Below are 16,841 nucleotides of genomic sequence, written 5' to 3'. Positions count from 1 at the left end.
TAACACCTACATTTCAATTCACGCAAAAAAGACATGATGCCAGAGAGTGACAGCTGCAGCTAAGACAATTCATACAGTATGACCAAATTTTTATTGAAGGAAGACAGCCACAATAGGCAGCCCAGTTCATATTAAAATTACCTGGGCTTAAACCATGTTCAAATTAGGTTACTTACGTCAGAGTTCGACTTTATAGTGACAGAATTAATCTTTTATCAATAATGTATACAATAAATGAGGTTAGAAAACTCATGTTATCTTCAATACTTCCTTTGTTTTATGGAGACACTGGAAAGTAACAAACCAAGGTGGAACATTCTAGCAGGACTAATGTATATATGTAATTCAATAAGTGAATGAGCTCAAATAAGGACAGATGTTCCATTCTACTGTCACTTACTGAGTACTAGACAATTCAAGTTCAGTGTCGAATACAATGTACGCAAAGTATTTATGACAATGAATCAAGTATGAAAACAACCAAATGCGTTTATTCACGAACTCTAGTTAACACCATTCATATTCTAAAGCAACACAGCTAGACAGCGATATATGCAATAAAATGAGAAATTCTGTCAAACTGAATTAAATTTCATATTTTCAGTGTGACTGCGCCCTTACCCTTACTGATAGTGAAAATATAATTTGAATTCCTAAACTACGAAATAATCACGGTACGCACTGACATCTGAAAGTTCGCACAGTATATGTACTGTGGTTGGACTGACTTCATTTACGCCTAGCGCGCAAACGTCACCAGCTTCGTAAAATACTTTTCTCAACATGCAGCGCGGTCTTCGATGATTTGCCAAGACTCTCCACGTGATGTGTTTAGCCAATGAAATTCGAATGTGATGTATTTTTGCAGAAAAAAAGCGTTCAGAGATATACGTCAGGGCCCCGAACGCCAAGTGGTCGACGTAAACGCTGCGAGAGAATGTGTGCGGCCACTGATGACGAACAACGCAGAACCGTCCCTAAACCAGTGCTATGCTTCACCATTTAAAACCAAGAAAATGTTTTTAGAACCCGATCGCTGGATTCGGTTGTAACTTCCTGCGTGGAAAATGGCGGCTTTTATCGTAAGTATGTGATTTACTATCTTACAAACAAATAGAGAGCCCTACGAAGCTCTCTTGTAGCTTGCATTTCCCATGGATAAGCAAGGCCTCTGTGTTTACATTCGGCTACAAAAAGCAGTAGCTACAGATAAAAGTGCCTTTTGCTTCATGACTTTGTATGTCTGCAAATCAGTATAACGGAACGGGTCGATTATGTTGTGTATCGTATGCGATTAATGCTTTTAATAATTACAACGGAAGTTGTGGAAACTTCGATCCTTATAGTACAGCAGAGCGTCTTTTCCACCTCACAGACACTTGCAATGCGCATATTTACCACGAGGGGATGGGTTTTAATGATTTTACTGATTCCATGCAAACATTTGACGGAGCTGTACAGCACATTAACGTGTCCTCGCGATTTTCCTCAGGATAGTCCAGTTTAGCTCCTTAGTATATATTTAGTTACTTCAAATACATTTATTCTACAGTCCAAAGGACTATGTAAGTTGTCCACGTTCTGTATGTATACAAGAGCTGCAAGACTGTATAGTTTGGCTGCACCCCTGAGATGATAAGTTGTTCCTGGACATGGAATGGTTTTTCATATTTCGTCCTTGCTGAAGTCAGTACACCTTTTGTCTTGCTTACTACTGTGTCCACGGTGCTTTTCATTTCAATCATCCCTTAAGTAGCTCTTGTATTCTCTCATTCATCCCACTCCACACAGTCTGTGCTCATTTAGACTCAGAGTATTATCTAGTTTCAGACCAGCTTCTGCCATTCCATCATTCTTCCATTTCTTTTGTTTTGTTTTTATTCCATCAGATATTCTGTTTTGCTCTCTCTTAAAGATCCACATAAGCTTTTAGTCTGTTGCGGAAGTGGCTGAATGATGCTGCGGTGTAGCGTAGCTGGAAGCTGTGCCTCTGCTGTTTGCAGGCTCACCCCTCGGTGAGGATCAAAGGCACGGAGCACAGCTACAACCCGGTGCTGTGCCAGGACGAGACGTGCTCGGCCAAGGCCAAGGGCAGCCACATGCACTGCCCTTTCTGCAGCATCGCCGAGGCCTACCAGGACCCCGTCATCCTGCGGGCCCACTACCGCGTCAAGCACGTCGACAAGGGCATCGATTTCGCAGGTGTGCTGCTGGCCCTCCCTAACCCCCCGAACCCCTAACCCACCGAACCCCTAACCCCCAGAGAGATGTGGCTAGCAAGCAGAAGCTGGATTCTGTCTTTAGTGTAGGAGTGTGTATAATTAACTTAAAATTAGGATGTATAAGACAGTCAATTTCAGGTGCATTCACAGTCGTCTTTAGGCTGGTTCTGTTTGCTGTTCTGCAGCAAGGCTCATTCTCTCATTTCTCATACCCTCAAATATTGGAAAAATGACTAAGTAAAAGTGTTGATAGGTACAGCTTTAACACATATTTGAAGTAAAGTATACACATATGTACTTATACTTGAAATATTGAATATTTGAACCATTTGTATAGTTTAAAATTTCTGTGGATACATCCCTTGAATTACCCACTTTAGAGCATCGGTTGGAAAATAATTATAATTGAAGCTCATTGATTGCGAAGCTTAAAGGTTTTCGATCTCGAACTGAAGCGCATCCAAAAAGCACTTCAGGGAAGTGCTTCCTCTAACTTTCCATTTTCCACTACCAAGCTATCTTTGATTTGTGTAAAAACATGAAATAATGATAGCTAAAACTCTGATATCAACTTTTGTTGGGGCTTGGATGAAGTACAATTAGATGAAGTACAGTAGGCAGGAATAAAAATGAGAATAATCTCTCAGAAATGCTCTGATGGATCATCAGATGGACTTGCGACATTAGCATGCTCGTCTCCACTGTACCGCAGGCCTGAAGGTGCTGCGATGCTGCAACCATTGTGAGATTGTAGGCACCATCAAAGGGGAGAAGAAATTCAAGGGGGCCCACTGGCACTGCTACCGCTGCCGAAACGGCTTCAACCGGCGCGACGAGGCCATCAAACACTACAAAACCCACTTCCGCAACCCGCACACCACCTTCCAGATACAGATCACCCAGGTGAGTCCGGAGCACTCATCGCCTATACCTCAGGGCAGGACAGGACCGGTCTCAGTGGGCTGGAAAGAGTCCATTCTGCATGAGTTAGTAAGCCATTATAGTGTTATACTGCTTTGTCTTTACCTTTGAGCAGTGAATATAGGCAAATACAAATAGGGTATTCATTTTTTCAGATTCATTTCAGCAGCCAGTAAACTTGAGACATTGTTTGAGTGTGAAAGAAAAAAAGAATGAGACATGAAATTAAATTGGTCTCTCAGTTTTTATGGCTTACATCAGATGCTCCTCTGGATATTTAATTTTGGTAGCTTATCCTTTATCAGTCTTCTGGAAGTAAAGACTTTGAACCTGCAAAATTGTGGCAAGAGGCTTGTTTGAAGGTGTCTGCCATGTCTCATGAGATGATGTATAGCTGGAGTTTTTAGTTACCCTCATCTGGAGTGATTTGTGTCCTGTGTCCCTGCCTGTCTTTGTGCCCCTAGGAAGTGAACAGCAGGCAGTACTACGAGCAGAGTGCAGAGGCTCACCCTAAGGCCTACAGTGGACTGGCTGTGAGCGCCGGCTCTAATGGGGACTACAGCACCATAGGGCCTTTGCTGTCCCAGACCGTCATCACCACGGCAACCAGCACCGACACCCTCCTCACCGAAGTGTCCAAGGTATATTACTTTTCTGCAGTGGATGCAATGGTTGTTGGTGTTGTTTTAAAGAAGTGCAGTCAACAGCCGGTATTGGCGCACGGAAAGTTTGAGCCTTTGGTTGGAACAGCTACATGCAATCAGTGTATGGTATTGGTTTGTGGTGTGTGTGTTTGCCTGTGGAATTGCTGCACCTGTATTGTTGATGGATCAGAGCATGTTTGTAGGTGATGATTTGTGCCTTGTCTGGTTGAAGGACAGCAGCGTGAACAATGGGATTGCAGTGGGTGCCGAGGAGACCGTGGGGCTATCACAGCAGGCCACGGGGCAGCAGACGCTTGTCCTTATGGACCCTGATGGGGAGACTGGTAGCCTGATATATGACACAACAGCCAGCATCATTACTGATCAGGTACTGGAAGCGCTAATGGAATCAGTCTGAGCTTTTTTTTATTCAAAGCACTGCACGTATAAGAGGCATCTCACATGACCTGCTTGGTCTGGTGTTAGTCTGGACAATGTCATTGGTCACTACTGTGTCCTGTATCAGGAGTTATCAACATTTGTAAAATATTAGAGGCACAAGCAGTTGAGGAAATTGAGGAAAAAGCTTCTAAAATGCACTCCTTAACAAGATTAACTGATGGCCCCTAGAAATTTAATTTTAAAATTGTCAGAGGACAGTTTTATTAACTGTAGGAGTGTGTAATGTTAGGGCCTTTTCTGTTTTTGGGACATTTGACCAGAAGTGTTCAATGGAATGTCAGGGTTGCAACTGGCTGTGCTCTTGGAAGAGGTCACCTGTTCGCAGTAACAGTTTCCCTGGAGGATAAAGAAATCTGGCCTTCTTCTGTAATTCAGAATTTGCCCTGATGAACACCACCAGTGGCAGAGCTGCAGTGTGCTGTAGATAAAAGGAGGTGGGGGTCTCTAGCTGCAGGATGTTAGCCCCACCTGTGCTCTGTGCTGCAGGGTGGTGAAAGCCTGGACCAGAGCCTGATGCTGGAGAAGCAGATCCTGGAGCTCCACCAGCAGAACCAGGCACTCCGGGCCGACAAGGAGGCCACGGAGAAGAAGCTGCAGGCCGAGATCCAGCGCCTCAAAGACCATGTAGGCCTCGGGGTTTGGGCCTCAAACACCATTGATTAACTGCCTTTACCACCTTGCCCAAGGGTACAACCACAGTGCTAAGCAGTGTTAACAATAATCTAATCTAACGGTTGCTAGCTCAGCTCTTTAACTGCAGTGCCATGCTGTCACCAGTATCCTGAAAGAAATCTCTGAGTTGTACAGACTGTGAGAAAGCTGCTCATCTCTCACACAAACACAGACCAGTTGGGTGCCACGGAAACAGAGAAGCACAGTGCTCATCATCTCCCCTTGGCAGACATGTAGAAATATTTGACTTACTTCAGCAGTTATCTGCTCCACTTTACCTCACTAGTAATTTAATTATATAGGGGATAGTGGATTTTGTGTCTGTGTGTACATGAAAGTGTACATGTAGATGCTAATGCACAAACACCATGTGAAAGTGTGTCCGCTGTTGACCTACACTGCTCTCTGCCTCTCTCCGGTGCTCTCAGGTGGCCAGCCTGGTGCAAGCCAATGTCAAGATGTTTGAGGAGCTGCAGCTGTACCGCACTGCAGATGGCAGTGAGCAGAGGATCAAGAAGCTTGTGAGTCTGGCCCCATGCAGGAGGGGTGAAGGGCTGTGTGTGGAATGTGTGAGAGACAATCAGACTTATGAACATGCAGCCTATCCACATACTACCACAGATAGCGTAGCAGACAAGGCAGAATATGCAGTGTTGTACATATTACATTACATTATTGTCATTTAGCAGATGTTTCTATCCAGATCAACTTGCACAGGTTACCATTTTTACACGTTGCCCATTTATACAGTTGGATATTTACTGAGGCAGTCATAGGTTAAGTCCATTTCCAAAGGGTACAGCAGCATTGCCCTAGTGGGAAATCGAGCTAGCAGCCTTTCAGTTATGAGCCCTTCTCCTTACCACTACGCCACACTGCCGTCCACAGGTTTTTTTATAGTTCTGATTAAACGAGAACAAAAAACATGAGAAAATGGAAAAGTTGGATGAATCTGATCTTTTTCTGCTATATAAATATATTTTGCACTTCAGGTTCAGGCATTGCATAGAGCAGGGGTCTCCAACCTTTTGTCATCTAAGAGCTACTTTGAAAAAATGAAAGTGGCTGAGAGCTACTCATGTCTTATATTACTCACACTTATTCACATAACGTATCAAAACACTCACATTAACCAGCTGAATTAAGCTACTTTTTGTATACGCATGTATCAAATGTTAATATCCAAAGCTCACATTTTGGATCAAAAACATCTTAAATTCACATCAATATGTCAAATGTATGTTCTGTATCCATATGTTTCAAATTTCTATGTGTCAAGCTCACATAATATATCAAAACATCTTAAATTACATCAGTCATAGAAAACATTTGTTGTTTTATGACATGAGATGTCAGACAAATTTGGTGATCATTGATTGCTGTTTTGGAACATTCAGCCACGTTAAGCCTTTTCCTTATAATGGGCGTCAATAGAGAGGAAAATGCTTAATGTAAGATAATGTCCATACTCATAGGATTTCGATTTTGATTTTTTGACAGGTGGAAGTCTTTATGACAAGACATGTCCAAGAGAAATTTGGTGATCATTGATCGCTGTTTTGGAACATTAAGCCACGTTAAGCCTTTTCATGTTAAGAGTTTTAGAATGTCCCTGAAGTGGCGCTGAATGTTGCATCTTTTACCGACTGAAACGTTGGTACCGCAGATGAGGCACACACACTTGTCCTTTACATTTGTGTGGGGAAAAAAAAAAACTTGCATTCCCATTCCTCATGGAAATGGTATCTTTTCTGCTTTTTTTGGCCTGGCCACTTTCTTTGTTCATCATAAATCTGGCTATTTTATAAGCTAAACTGGCTTGCTAACACCACCGAACTCCTTGCTTTAGCTCAGTAGCTACATCAGTAGCTAGCCTTACAGCGTAACTGACGTGACGACGTGTTGACAAACATGACAGTAGCGTAACTTATTTGATTGACAGCTGATATCATTTTGTGTTGGAAGGGGGTGGGACATGTGTGTATTTGATTTGATTGAAATAGAAGGATGTTTCCAGAGTGCATTTATTTGTTGTCGGATTTTTTTGTACATAATCTTTGAACCTTTTGGCGAGCTACTCAAAAACAGGCAGCGAGCTACCGGTAGCTCGCGAGCGACATGTTGGAGACCCCTGGCATAGAGAAATGTAGTGTTGTTGACAGATAACAGGGTCTGCTGTGTTGGGGCAGAGGTGCTGAAGGGGGCTTGTGTTCTGTGCCCAGGTTGAGAGTCTGGAGGCTCAGCACCGCGAGCTGCTGCAGACCCAGTTGGCCACACTAAGGAAGGAGCTGCTGAACCGAGCTGGCGCGCTTCCCATCAACGGCCACACGGAGGTGCTGCAGCTCAGCCTGCCCCAGGAGGGCGAGGAGGCAGAGGGGGTGGAGGGGGCGGGGACCATGAGCATCTCCTTCCTGAGTGAGGATCAGAGCAGTGGGCAGGAGGGGGGCGATGGGCCCGCCCTTGCAGGACTGGAGATCATGGAGGTGCAGCTGGAGTCCAATCAGACGGAATCCGAAATCAAGATGGAGAGCCCCATTCCTGTTCAGGTCCCCGCTGCCACAGCCGCGGCTCCCATCTATCCTGTTGAGGTGCTGGAAGGGGAGCAGGCTGTGCTGTCGCCCGCGAAACGGCCCTCTGAGGGGGAGCCCGAGGGGACGGGAAAAACCAAACTTCAGCGCACCACCTGAAAAGATGGACCCAATCTGCGCCCCTTGCCCCCCCCCCCCCGCGCTCTCTCTGGCCTGCCTGCCCAGGGTGGCCCAAAAGCTTTGCAGAGACATTTCAGAAACATTGCAGTGCTGGCTCATGAGCGCACACCATGGAAGCAGAGTGCAGAGCAGCTGTAAGGGAAACATTCTGTGTAGAGTTATGAGCCACACTGAGTATCCATTTCCAGCTGTTACACCTGTCACCCACTGCTCACAGGACCCTTTTTATATCTACAATCTTTGATTTTGGAAGCGTTGTCACTCTCACTGGGTGAAAAACACTACCTGGACCAGAACAAAACCTATTTATGTTATTTTATATGTATTTTATAATGACTCTTATAGTATTCGGGTACTGTCTTTAAGCTCTTCCTTTCACCCCAGTGAATCATAAAACATGACCACCCATCTGTGGAAGATTCTTGCGGAACTACATCCATTGTAGTGAACTAAATACACATTGCACATATCATTTCTGCCACTGACCACAGTCAAACCATGGGAGTAAGACAGAATTTTGGAGAAAGGAAAATGTTCCCTCAATATTCAGAAGTCCTCTCATCACTGCTTGCAGTAACCTGCTGTGCAGAAGTCTTGTATATTATACTGTGTTGCTTACAGATATAAGACTTTATTTCTGTATATTTCTGTACATTGTAGCATCTTAATCTCTTTTACTTAACTGAGGTGTTCTTACCTCAGTAAGCCCAAATTTCAGGGGTGACTTTGGAACTGTTGATGCTTTCACAGTAACACATGAGCCCTCTGCCAGCACTGCTGTGCATTTGATGTTTTCTCTCTAGTTCTGAATATTACCATCTATAAGCATTACTTGTCCTTTATAGACAGCTTTTCAGGGCTTTGGCCTTGGATTTGTCAGTTGATCATGTTTGTGCTTGTCCGTTATGCTTCAGATATGACACTGAGTGATGCAAACTATTCCACTTAATGTTTCTTCTTTCTGCAGTCACAAAAAAAAATATTCATCCTGCGGTTGATGTAAGCTGATGGATACCTCCATGTATTGGACCTCCTGGGTGTGTCTGAGACTTTTGCACAGCAGTGTCCCTGTTTAGATGCAGACCGTAATGAGCAATCAGTGAATCTACCTGGTCTCCCAAGCACTGACATGTGTGTGTTTTGTAAGAACCACGGCTGTTGGGATCTTCTCATTTCAAATATAATACCGCTGTAGAAATGCACCTTAAAGTGTGTTTGTGGCCAGGAAACAAAGTCCCTTGAATAAATATCTGAAGGAGTACAGTTCTGTTGTCTGCAGGTGATTTGTGGAGCACTAGAACTTCCAGTGAAATTGATGACTCATTCTGTGTTTATATTTGTTTCTTCGCATGCAGATAAGATACTGAAGGTCGTCAAAAGACAGATTGGTTTACATTTCTTTCGATAGAAAAAATGTACCACATTGATAAATGTCAGTTCTTTACAATATGAATGTTTTGATCAGTGTTTTTGAATGTGGTAAATTTACATTTTTATGCTGACAGAAATGAGTGACTCAGATTATTTTACAAATTTTTAAGTAATTCAAAATGTATCTATCAATATACTTAAGCGTGCTTTATTTTTCCTCAGATCCTTAAAAATATCGTTTTCTGTAAACGTGCCTTAAGACTGGTATGTAGGTTCAGTTGCACCCACTAGTGCAAGTGATTTTTAATGCAAACACACATTAACAACGTGAGCCTTTTTACCCAACCTAAGAGTCTCGTAGCTGTCTGAGTCCAAAGAATCGGAAATGGAACCATAGTTAGTATTAACAGTTTCAGTCGGCTCAAGATTCTGAAAAAGGCGTGTTTCCTCCGGACATTGTTTTCGAAACACAGCATGTTGTAGAGTGCAGCAGTGTCGTTACCCGCAATAAATATTTTAAATGTAATAATAAGAAAGTCTCCGAAGACACATAAGTGACGTTTTTTTGTATACACTGGTAGGTAGTTAGATTGTTACCGTAAGTAGCTAGCTTGCGATGTGGCTGTATTTTCCTGATATAATGTTTATTTTCAACGACAGCAGTGGTTGATAACAGACTAGCTAGTTAATGCTAAGTTGCCTAAATGTGTAATGGGAGCTAAGTTGTACCAATCAGCGAGTAGGCTAGCTAACGTTTTAGCAAGGCCGGATGAAAAGCGCGCTAATGTTTAAGTTCAACGGCAATTTGCTCCGAGGTACTGTTCGAGCGAATAAGCCAGCTGTCATAACATCTTTCTAGCTTGCTAGCCTGATACCTATCTAGATAGTTAGCCAGTAGCTAATGGGACCCTTTCAATGAACGTAACCAAGCGTTAGCTCTTAGGTAAATCATCGGAATAAAACAAATTTGCCATAAGCAAGTAGCGAGTTAGCTAACTCAGAGTCGACACAACCAAAAAATTACGTTAGCATTCGTTAGCTAGCTAGCTCGCCATCGAGTAATGTTTTTTTCCTTCTCTCTCTCATTGATGGGGGACAGAATAGAAATTGGGGCAACATTTTCAGGGAACGAAATCTCTCAGTTACGTGCCATGGCTTGATAAGTAGCGTGGAATTGATGGTTTAAACCAACACTATATAGACGAGTACATTGGTAGTGTGTAATTGAATAAATGTGTCCGTCATAATGTTTGTCATGCAGTTGATTAAGAGCTATAATATTCTGTAGTATTAAAACACTTTTACTAACGAAATAACAGCAGGGTATGGGAGACGATTTGTAACGCACAATTAGCTCTGTAGAACAAGTACGGAGCGCAGTAAACGATTAAATAACGTGTCTAATAACTAGGTGTGTACGACAGCTACATTGGAACAGTCGTACTTTAGGCTTGGTGGATCGTGATTATATTGATAATCATCTGTCGCATCTACTAAATCGATTGGGGTCTCTCAAGGGTGCTGCGTAATTGCCTGTATTCTGTAGCTTGTTTGCACAGGGAGCACATTCACCTTAGTAACGAAGTGGGTGTGGGCACAGCAGAAGGACAGAGAGATTGTTGTGTGTAACTATGGGGTGTTCTGCAAACTATCAGCACAGTGTACTTCATTTTGTATTAATATGCGCACATCAAGAACTGTTCTCTATCAGGCATAAGATATTGGAAATTGCCTCTTCGGCGTTGCTCTCGTCCCTCAGACCCCCTGTCCGCCGGGCATGGCGCACCCCCAGCAGACCGCGTCGTTGTCGACGGGCCCGGAATCCCCGGCCCTGGGAGTCACGGTCAGCGGCAATGTCCAGAAGTACGCCATCAAGAAGAAGAAGGTCCTGAACGCCGAGGAGAGCGAGCTGTTCGAGCTGACGCAGGCGGCCGGCATCGCCATGGACCAGGAGGTCTTCAAGTGAGTCGGGCCCGGCTGGCGGAGGCGTAACAGACCAACCGCACGCTGTCGGTTTCAGAACATGCATACATGGATACATTGTTATATAGCAGACGCTCTTGTCCAGGATTGCTTAAATAGGTTACAGTTTTTACATACTCTCCCTGTATACCACTGGATATTTACTGAGGCAACTCTGGGTTCAGAAATTTGACCAAGCATACAGCAGCAGTGCCCCAGCAAGGAATCAAACCAGCAGCTTTTCAGTTACAAGCCCTGCTCTGTACCGCTATGCTACACGACAAACTTCTGTCCTTGGTTTGCCAATAGCTTCCCTTATTGTTTAGCTTGGGTATGAGCACATTACTGTCAGATGTGAGCCTGTTCCCCTCTCGGTGTGCGGTTTCCCAGGATCATCGTGGACCTGCTGAAGATGAACGTGGCCCCGCTGGCTGTCTTCCAGACGCTGAAGGCCATGTGCGCGGGCCAGAGGATCTCGGACACATCGGCAGCGGATAACTCCACAGTGTCACACGCATCCACTGCCCCCCCAGAGTCCAGAGGTCAGACCCCATCTCGACGGGGGGCCGGGGGTTCGGATGGGCGCAGGGCCGCAGTTTAGGAACGTCACTGTCTCGGCCCAACCTCCGATTTTGCTGTAGGCTATCAGACAGTGGAGGAACCATGTCGTCCCCCCAAATTCCATGTGTTTTACTGCGAGCAGTCTAGCCATTGGTAGAGCTCTATGACAGAGTCTGTCTTGCTTTGGGTAGTAGTGGACAGGGTAAGAGGAGGCCAGGGGTGAAGCTGAGGGCCTGTTGCATGTGCTCCATCTTTTCTGCCAGAAGATGTATCCTGTATCCTGCATCGGTAAGTGCGCAGCTCACTTTGCTTAGACTGTACACCTCCACAGCTGCAGCCCTCCACGGAATGGAATTTTCTCAACAGAAATATTTTCTCATTTCACCTTTCATACGAGTCCCATTTTCACCCTTATTAAAGTGTGTATTTTTAGATTTTATTATTTGTGATGGTACACCTTCTTTAAAAGAATGGTAATCATGTGGTTAAGAGAACATGTTAATACCAAACCAATTTGACCGTCAGTGAGAATTTTTTCTGTGAGAAAATGTGTGCATATGGCTTCTTTCACCTTCTTTCACGGCTGCGTCCCGTTGCTGAGAGGAGCTTGCCTTGCTTGCACGCAGTCTTTTGCTTCTGATTTTGCTCTGGGGTGCAGCCTCCATCACCTTTGCATCGCATACGCCGTTTCCCTAATTAGTGCTGCTTATAATAGACAGAGCTGTGCTGTTTCCCTAATTAGCGCGGCTTCCAGATATATCTGATCTTTCCCAAGCCAGGGGAGGAGCAGCCTCCATCCATTCCATTCTAGATGGCTTGCGCTAGCTGAAATGTGGCCTGACCGGGGAGTGGAAAGTAGATTGATGATGTCTACGCGATTGCGCAATGCCTGAAATTAGGTTATGACAGTTTACCACAAGGAGCTGTGTGCTCTGATGGCACACGCAACTTCAGTTGTGTTTCTCCTGACTGTATATCACTGTGCGTGTACGCTAATGTCTCTCTATCACTGTTTCTGTGTGTGTGAATGCTTGTGTGTGCCGGTCTATGTGTGTGTGTGTGTGTTTCTTTCCTTTCCTGAAGTAGACGACTCAGTTGTGTCTGGAAAGAGCAGTAAAATCCCCGCACCTCTCCCCCAGCCCTCTGGCCTGCGGCCGGCGAGAGTAAACACAAAGATTGTGGTCTACAGCCCGGCCGACGCTTGCGCTCCTCTCTCTCAAGGTCCCCCCGGTTCCTTCCACTTTACTTGCTGCCTGTTCTCTCCCTTTGCAGGTTGTGTTTGGTAGTTTCTCTCCTGGGGTCAGCTCTGTCCAGCATCACACCGGGAGCCAGGTGCTGCAGTGCCCCCTGTAGGCTCTGTGCTTCTTATTCCTGGGGCATTTTTGGGTAATGGGGGTGGGCGACCACACTCCTCAAGAGCCAGAACAGCGTGGGTCTTCCCTCCGGCTCAGATCTTCCTTCTAGCTCAGATCTCTCTGATTTGATAATGAAGATGTAGTGACTTGACAATGAGGTGAAGTTATAATTATCTGCTTACATGGATGAGCCTGAGTAATTTCACCTAATGTTCCACTACTTAAGAGGTTTTTACAGAACACTTGCAATAGCTTTCTGCATTAAATTAACCATCTCAAGGATGCAGTGGTTATGAATATCACAGCTTTGCCTGTGCATCAAGAGTGTTGAAATGTATCACCAGTGTGTTAAAAGCAGACCCTGCTTGTGCGTGGAACAAAGTGGCCTATCCCAGGGTCCTCAGTGTACTCTCATGCACTGACAGTTTCCCAAACGCAGGTCCACGGGGGATCTGTGCCCTGGACTCCAGGTGTGATCGGACTGTATGGATGAGGCGCTCTCTATCACAGTTCAGAAAGCAAATGGACACAGACTGGGGACAGACTCACAGAGGAACTCGCAATAAAGCACCACATACTGCAGCAGTGGCAGAAGCAGAATTATACAGAAAACTTCAAGCACAGAATGACTGATCTTTTAGTTATGCCACTGGCTCGTCCACTTCACTGTCAGCTACATCCTCCAGTCTACATGCCGTTTAAGTTAAGTGAGTTAGCATAGCTTGATGCCTTGAAGTGACCTCAAATTCTGATGCACTGGAATCAGTTCACAAAGCTGCAGATCTCAGTATCTTTTTTGTGTCTGTGGTTGATGCTGAGCAGTTTACCTAACGAACTCCAGCACAAATCCCCACCACAAAACCCAACCATCAAACATTCCCTAAAACAGTGTGAACTGCCTGTCTGATCTCCTGCGTTTTCTTTCTGAACTGTGCCCAGTGGCTGTGGTAGAATGGCGGTGCTGCGGCACCTATGTGGAACCTCGCTGTGCGTCCAGGCCCTGCTGTGACCTGTGGTGCGCTGTGGTGACCTGTGTCCAGTGGCAGTGACCCTCCTGCTTGTGCTGTGATGTGCTTTGTGTCAGAAGAGCCTGGTTACTCCACGCCCGCCCCCAGTAAAGTGCTGTTTCATAGGCTGCGTCTAGCTAGCAGTGTACATAGTTTTGTGTGGTCACACCCATATAAGTAACGCCGAGGTGGCCTGATTGCATGGTTGCAGCTTTATTTAACCAGGTTTGAGCTGCCATGCTTTTCAGCAAGACAGTGGTAGGCCTGTTCTTTGAGCTAGGACTGTGTGAGGCTCACCTCACCGCTGCTTCAGAGTGCACTGCACCTTATCAGCAAGTCATTCTTCTGAAGGACACTTTGCTTGACTCAACGGGAAGGTGTTCAATCAGGTGTCACCGTCATCTTGCCGTGCTGTCATCACTGTCATTCACCAGTGTCTGCTGGCTCTCTCATTCTCCCACTGTCACCCCTGACCCCTGACCCCTGACCTGCATGCAGGGTCCCCTGGAAAGGCAAAGGCCAGGAGCACCCAAATCAGTCTGGTATGGGGTGCATGGATGTTGTCTTTATACGGGTAACAGTGCAGAAAAGGGGAAAATTACAGTGACATCCATGATGCCGATGCTCGGTTTCCACATGCTCACTTCAGCTTGAGCAGAATTGCATTACACTAGATTTCATTAGCAAATGGGCAGTTTTATCTCTAAATGCAAATTATCCAGTTTGTGCTGAAGGATTTGGACATTAGATTCTTTGTGTGCCATGTATTTTTGTAGACAATTTGTGATGCTTCAGACTACATTTTGGCTTCAGACATATGAACGAAATTATACATTTAGCCAAACGCGAATGCCCGTTTGCTAAAACACAGCCTCAGAGCCTCGCATGGAAACGTCCTGCATGTCGCTGTCACTTTACTGCAGCAATGACTCCTCCTGATACTTTTCTGCTCTCAGCCTAGCTTTTCCCCTGGATATGTGGCCTGTTGCTTTTGAAAGCGAAACCCTCGCTGACGTCACGTGTTGGTCCCAAGCACTTTTAATTTATGCCTCAGAGAGCAAAAATGAGGACGAATGATGGCGAGATAGGCCTAAATGTGGACAGTGATGTGCTTGGCTTTTTTTGGGGAGGGGTGGGCACGTCTGGCTCTTGAGCGGTGACTGAAGGCTTGCGGGTGCTCTCTGTGCCCTGTCCCCCTGTGTTGTGTGTCCCAGTGCGCGGCAAGGTGGGACAGAGCCACGGGGAGAAGGCCGGCCGGGACGGGTCCAGCCAGCGCGTGCCACGCCAGCCCAGCGCCACCAGGGGGCAGAAGAGCGGGAAGAGCTCAGGGAGCAGCAGTTCATCCTCCCAACTCACCTCCAGCTGAGGCTGCCATATCCAGCCGGATAACACAGTCAGAAAGACACGCTCACTGGGACTCACTGGGGTCTGTGTGGACTGGGAGTGAGCTACCTGGATAAGGCTCTCTGTGGTTCATCCAGTTTGTATTTTTTTTTTTCCTCTCCCTTTTTAACCATGTTCATGTAAGACTGGTTCTTGGAAAATGCTGGTGCCCCTTCTCCACAAAAGTGTAGATTAAAAAGCTGATTCTCATTGTTTTGTAATATCTTGTGTTTATGTAAGGTGATCTGTGTTGAGCTGTGATTTCTGCTAAAACTGTTTAGCTCAATAACTGTACTAAAACTACGGCAACCATAGAACCGAAGGCCCTTTGACAAACAGGTGAACAGTAGCTGGTGGGCCAGCTGTTGACATGAGGTTGACATGAGATCAGGCTCAACGTCTGTATTTTTTAGTGTTTGTGTTAAGCATTTGTGTTGAGGACCTACTTGGAATATATTGGTAAACAATGATAATAAATCAACGATTTAAAGTGCCAAATGTTAATAGATTCACTGAGTATTAAAGAAAATCGATAGAAACTGCTTGACACATTTCCCTTATGGTCCATTTTGTTTTCTGTATCGACTCAATTTCAAAGCCCAGACAGAGCCGTCTGCTACATACAGTAAGTGATGCATACCACAGTGGTGACTCAAAGGACTTAGGCAACTTTTCTCAGCTAAAGCTGGACATATTTAAGCAAAGGACCTTCCATTACTGAAGGAGAAAGGGGTAAGGGGATCAAGGTACCTGTGTAAGGCCAGGACTGAAGTAGTGAGAATGAAGAGGGGTCTATCCAAGTTTGTTGTCAAGACGTTTTGCAAGTGTTCTGTCTTGTGATTTACCTCTTGCACCAACTGTTCAAGTTGCACCCTTTTTCTTCTTTCTTTTGAGCAAATCATTGTTAATAGCATGGAAGCTTACAGGTGAATATCTCCTCTTCCTGTGTGCTGCCTGTTTACTAAATATGCTTTTTCTCTTCTTTCAATCTATAAAAATAATTAGATTTTCATCCTCTTGTTCTCTCATTTCCATACAAGGAGTCTGACTATTTTTCCATTGGATTTTGCATATGAAGTAGAGAGTCACTTGACAAGTTAATGTGAAAAGCACATGTAGAAGCTACTTTATACAAAGCTAGTCTGTACCTTATGAGTTTTACTTGCTATGATTGGATTGCAGAGTAGACAGGTTTCTTACCAACGCTCATAGATGCTGATTGCATACCAAATCTTCAGATTGGCCAAATTTTGACAGGTCATTTTTAGGTCGTGCCTCACTACATTTTGCTGGACTGAAAGAAAAGCCATCACTTCACAGTGAAGCGATGACGAATTCCAACTCAAGTCTCTGGTTGTTGTCTCTGAAGGTTATGTTTTTTTGAACAGTGAAGAAGAGACAGGTGAAGCAGAGGCGTTTTCGGTGCTATTTCTATCAAAGGCCCATTAGCTTTTAGTCAAGAGCGCAGTTGGAACGAAACGGGCCTTTTTGGTAGGGGGCCAATTTTTTCATGCCCGCTTTGCAATGTAGACAGTTGAAAGAGCCCCCCTGGAGGCATTTGTACTTAGCAGTG

General features: G+C 45.0%; 2 protein-coding genes across 7 annotated transcripts; both read left to right on the top strand.

Annotated features, from left to right (window-relative positions):
• Window positions 1-939: 939 nt before the first annotated feature.
• zgc:193801 (uncharacterized protein LOC564476 homolog) lies at window positions 940-8,850 on the top strand. 2 transcript variants are annotated; one of them, XM_036529424.1, is made up of 8 exons: window positions 940-1,082; window positions 2,004-2,202; window positions 2,935-3,125; window positions 3,608-3,784; window positions 4,020-4,175; window positions 4,736-4,873; window positions 5,350-5,442; window positions 7,144-8,850. In XM_036529424.1, exons 1-8 carry the CDS (start codon window positions 1,068-1,070, stop codon window positions 7,606-7,608), a joined length of 1,434 nt encoding a protein of 477 aa, XP_036385317.1. In that variant the 5' UTR covers window positions 940-1,067; the 3' UTR covers window positions 7,609-8,850. The 2 variants fall into 2 exon arrangements, with proteins under 2 accessions (XP_036385317.1, XP_036385318.1); XM_036529425.1 differs by having other exon boundaries at window positions 940-1,086.
• A 570-nt stretch (window positions 8,851-9,420) lies between these two features.
• mzt2b (mitotic spindle organizing protein 2B) lies at window positions 9,421-16,027 on the top strand. 5 transcript variants are annotated; one of them, XM_036530027.1, is made up of 5 exons: window positions 9,421-9,577; window positions 10,760-10,962; window positions 11,353-11,504; window positions 12,607-12,795; window positions 15,100-16,027. In XM_036530027.1, the coding sequence occupies exons 2-5, from the start codon at window positions 10,778-10,780 to the stop codon at window positions 15,249-15,251; spliced, it is 678 nt and encodes a 225-aa protein (XP_036385920.1). In that variant the 5' UTR covers window positions 9,421-9,577; window positions 10,760-10,777; the 3' UTR covers window positions 15,252-16,027. The 5 variants fall into 5 exon arrangements, with proteins under 5 accessions (XP_036385920.1, XP_036385922.1, XP_036385921.1 ...); XM_036530029.1 differs by having other exon boundaries at window positions 9,422-9,577; window positions 12,607-12,744; XM_036530028.1 differs by having other exon boundaries at window positions 9,424-9,577; window positions 12,610-12,795.
• The last annotated feature ends 814 nt before the right edge of the window (window positions 16,028-16,841 follow it).

Source organism: Megalops cyprinoides, chromosome 5 (assembly GCF_013368585.1).
Source record: "Megalops cyprinoides isolate fMegCyp1 chromosome 5, fMegCyp1.pri, whole genome shotgun sequence".
Taxonomy (NCBI): domain Eukaryota; kingdom Metazoa; phylum Chordata; class Actinopteri; order Elopiformes; family Megalopidae; genus Megalops; species Megalops cyprinoides.
Note: the sequence above shows the minus strand (reverse complement) of the source record. Positions and strands in the feature narration are given on the sequence as shown.

What these genes read in the sequence shown, in the direction of transcription:
- mzt2b (XM_036530027.1), top strand. Translation starts at nt 10,778, where the DNA reads ATGGCGCACCCCCAGCAGACCGCGTCGTTGTCGACGGGCCCGGAATCC. An exon ending in ATGGACCAGGAGGTCTTCAA is followed by an intron (nt 10,963 to 11,352) that starts GTGAGTCGGGCC and finishes GCGGTTTCCCAG; the next exon opens with GATCATCGTGGACCTGCTGA. An exon ending in TGCCCCCCCAGAGTCCAGAG is followed by an intron (nt 11,505 to 12,606) that starts GTCAGACCCCAT and finishes CCTTTCCTGAAG; the next exon opens with TAGACGACTCAGTTGTGTCT.
- zgc:193801 (XM_036529424.1), top strand. An exon ending in TCCTCACCGAAGTGTCCAAG is followed by an intron (nt 3,785 to 4,019) that starts GTATATTACTTT and finishes GTCTGGTTGAAG; the next exon opens with GACAGCAGCGTGAACAATGG. An exon ending in AGCAGAGGATCAAGAAGCTT is followed by an intron (nt 5,443 to 7,143) that starts GTGAGTCTGGCC and finishes TTCTGTGCCCAG; the next exon opens with GTTGAGAGTCTGGAGGCTCA.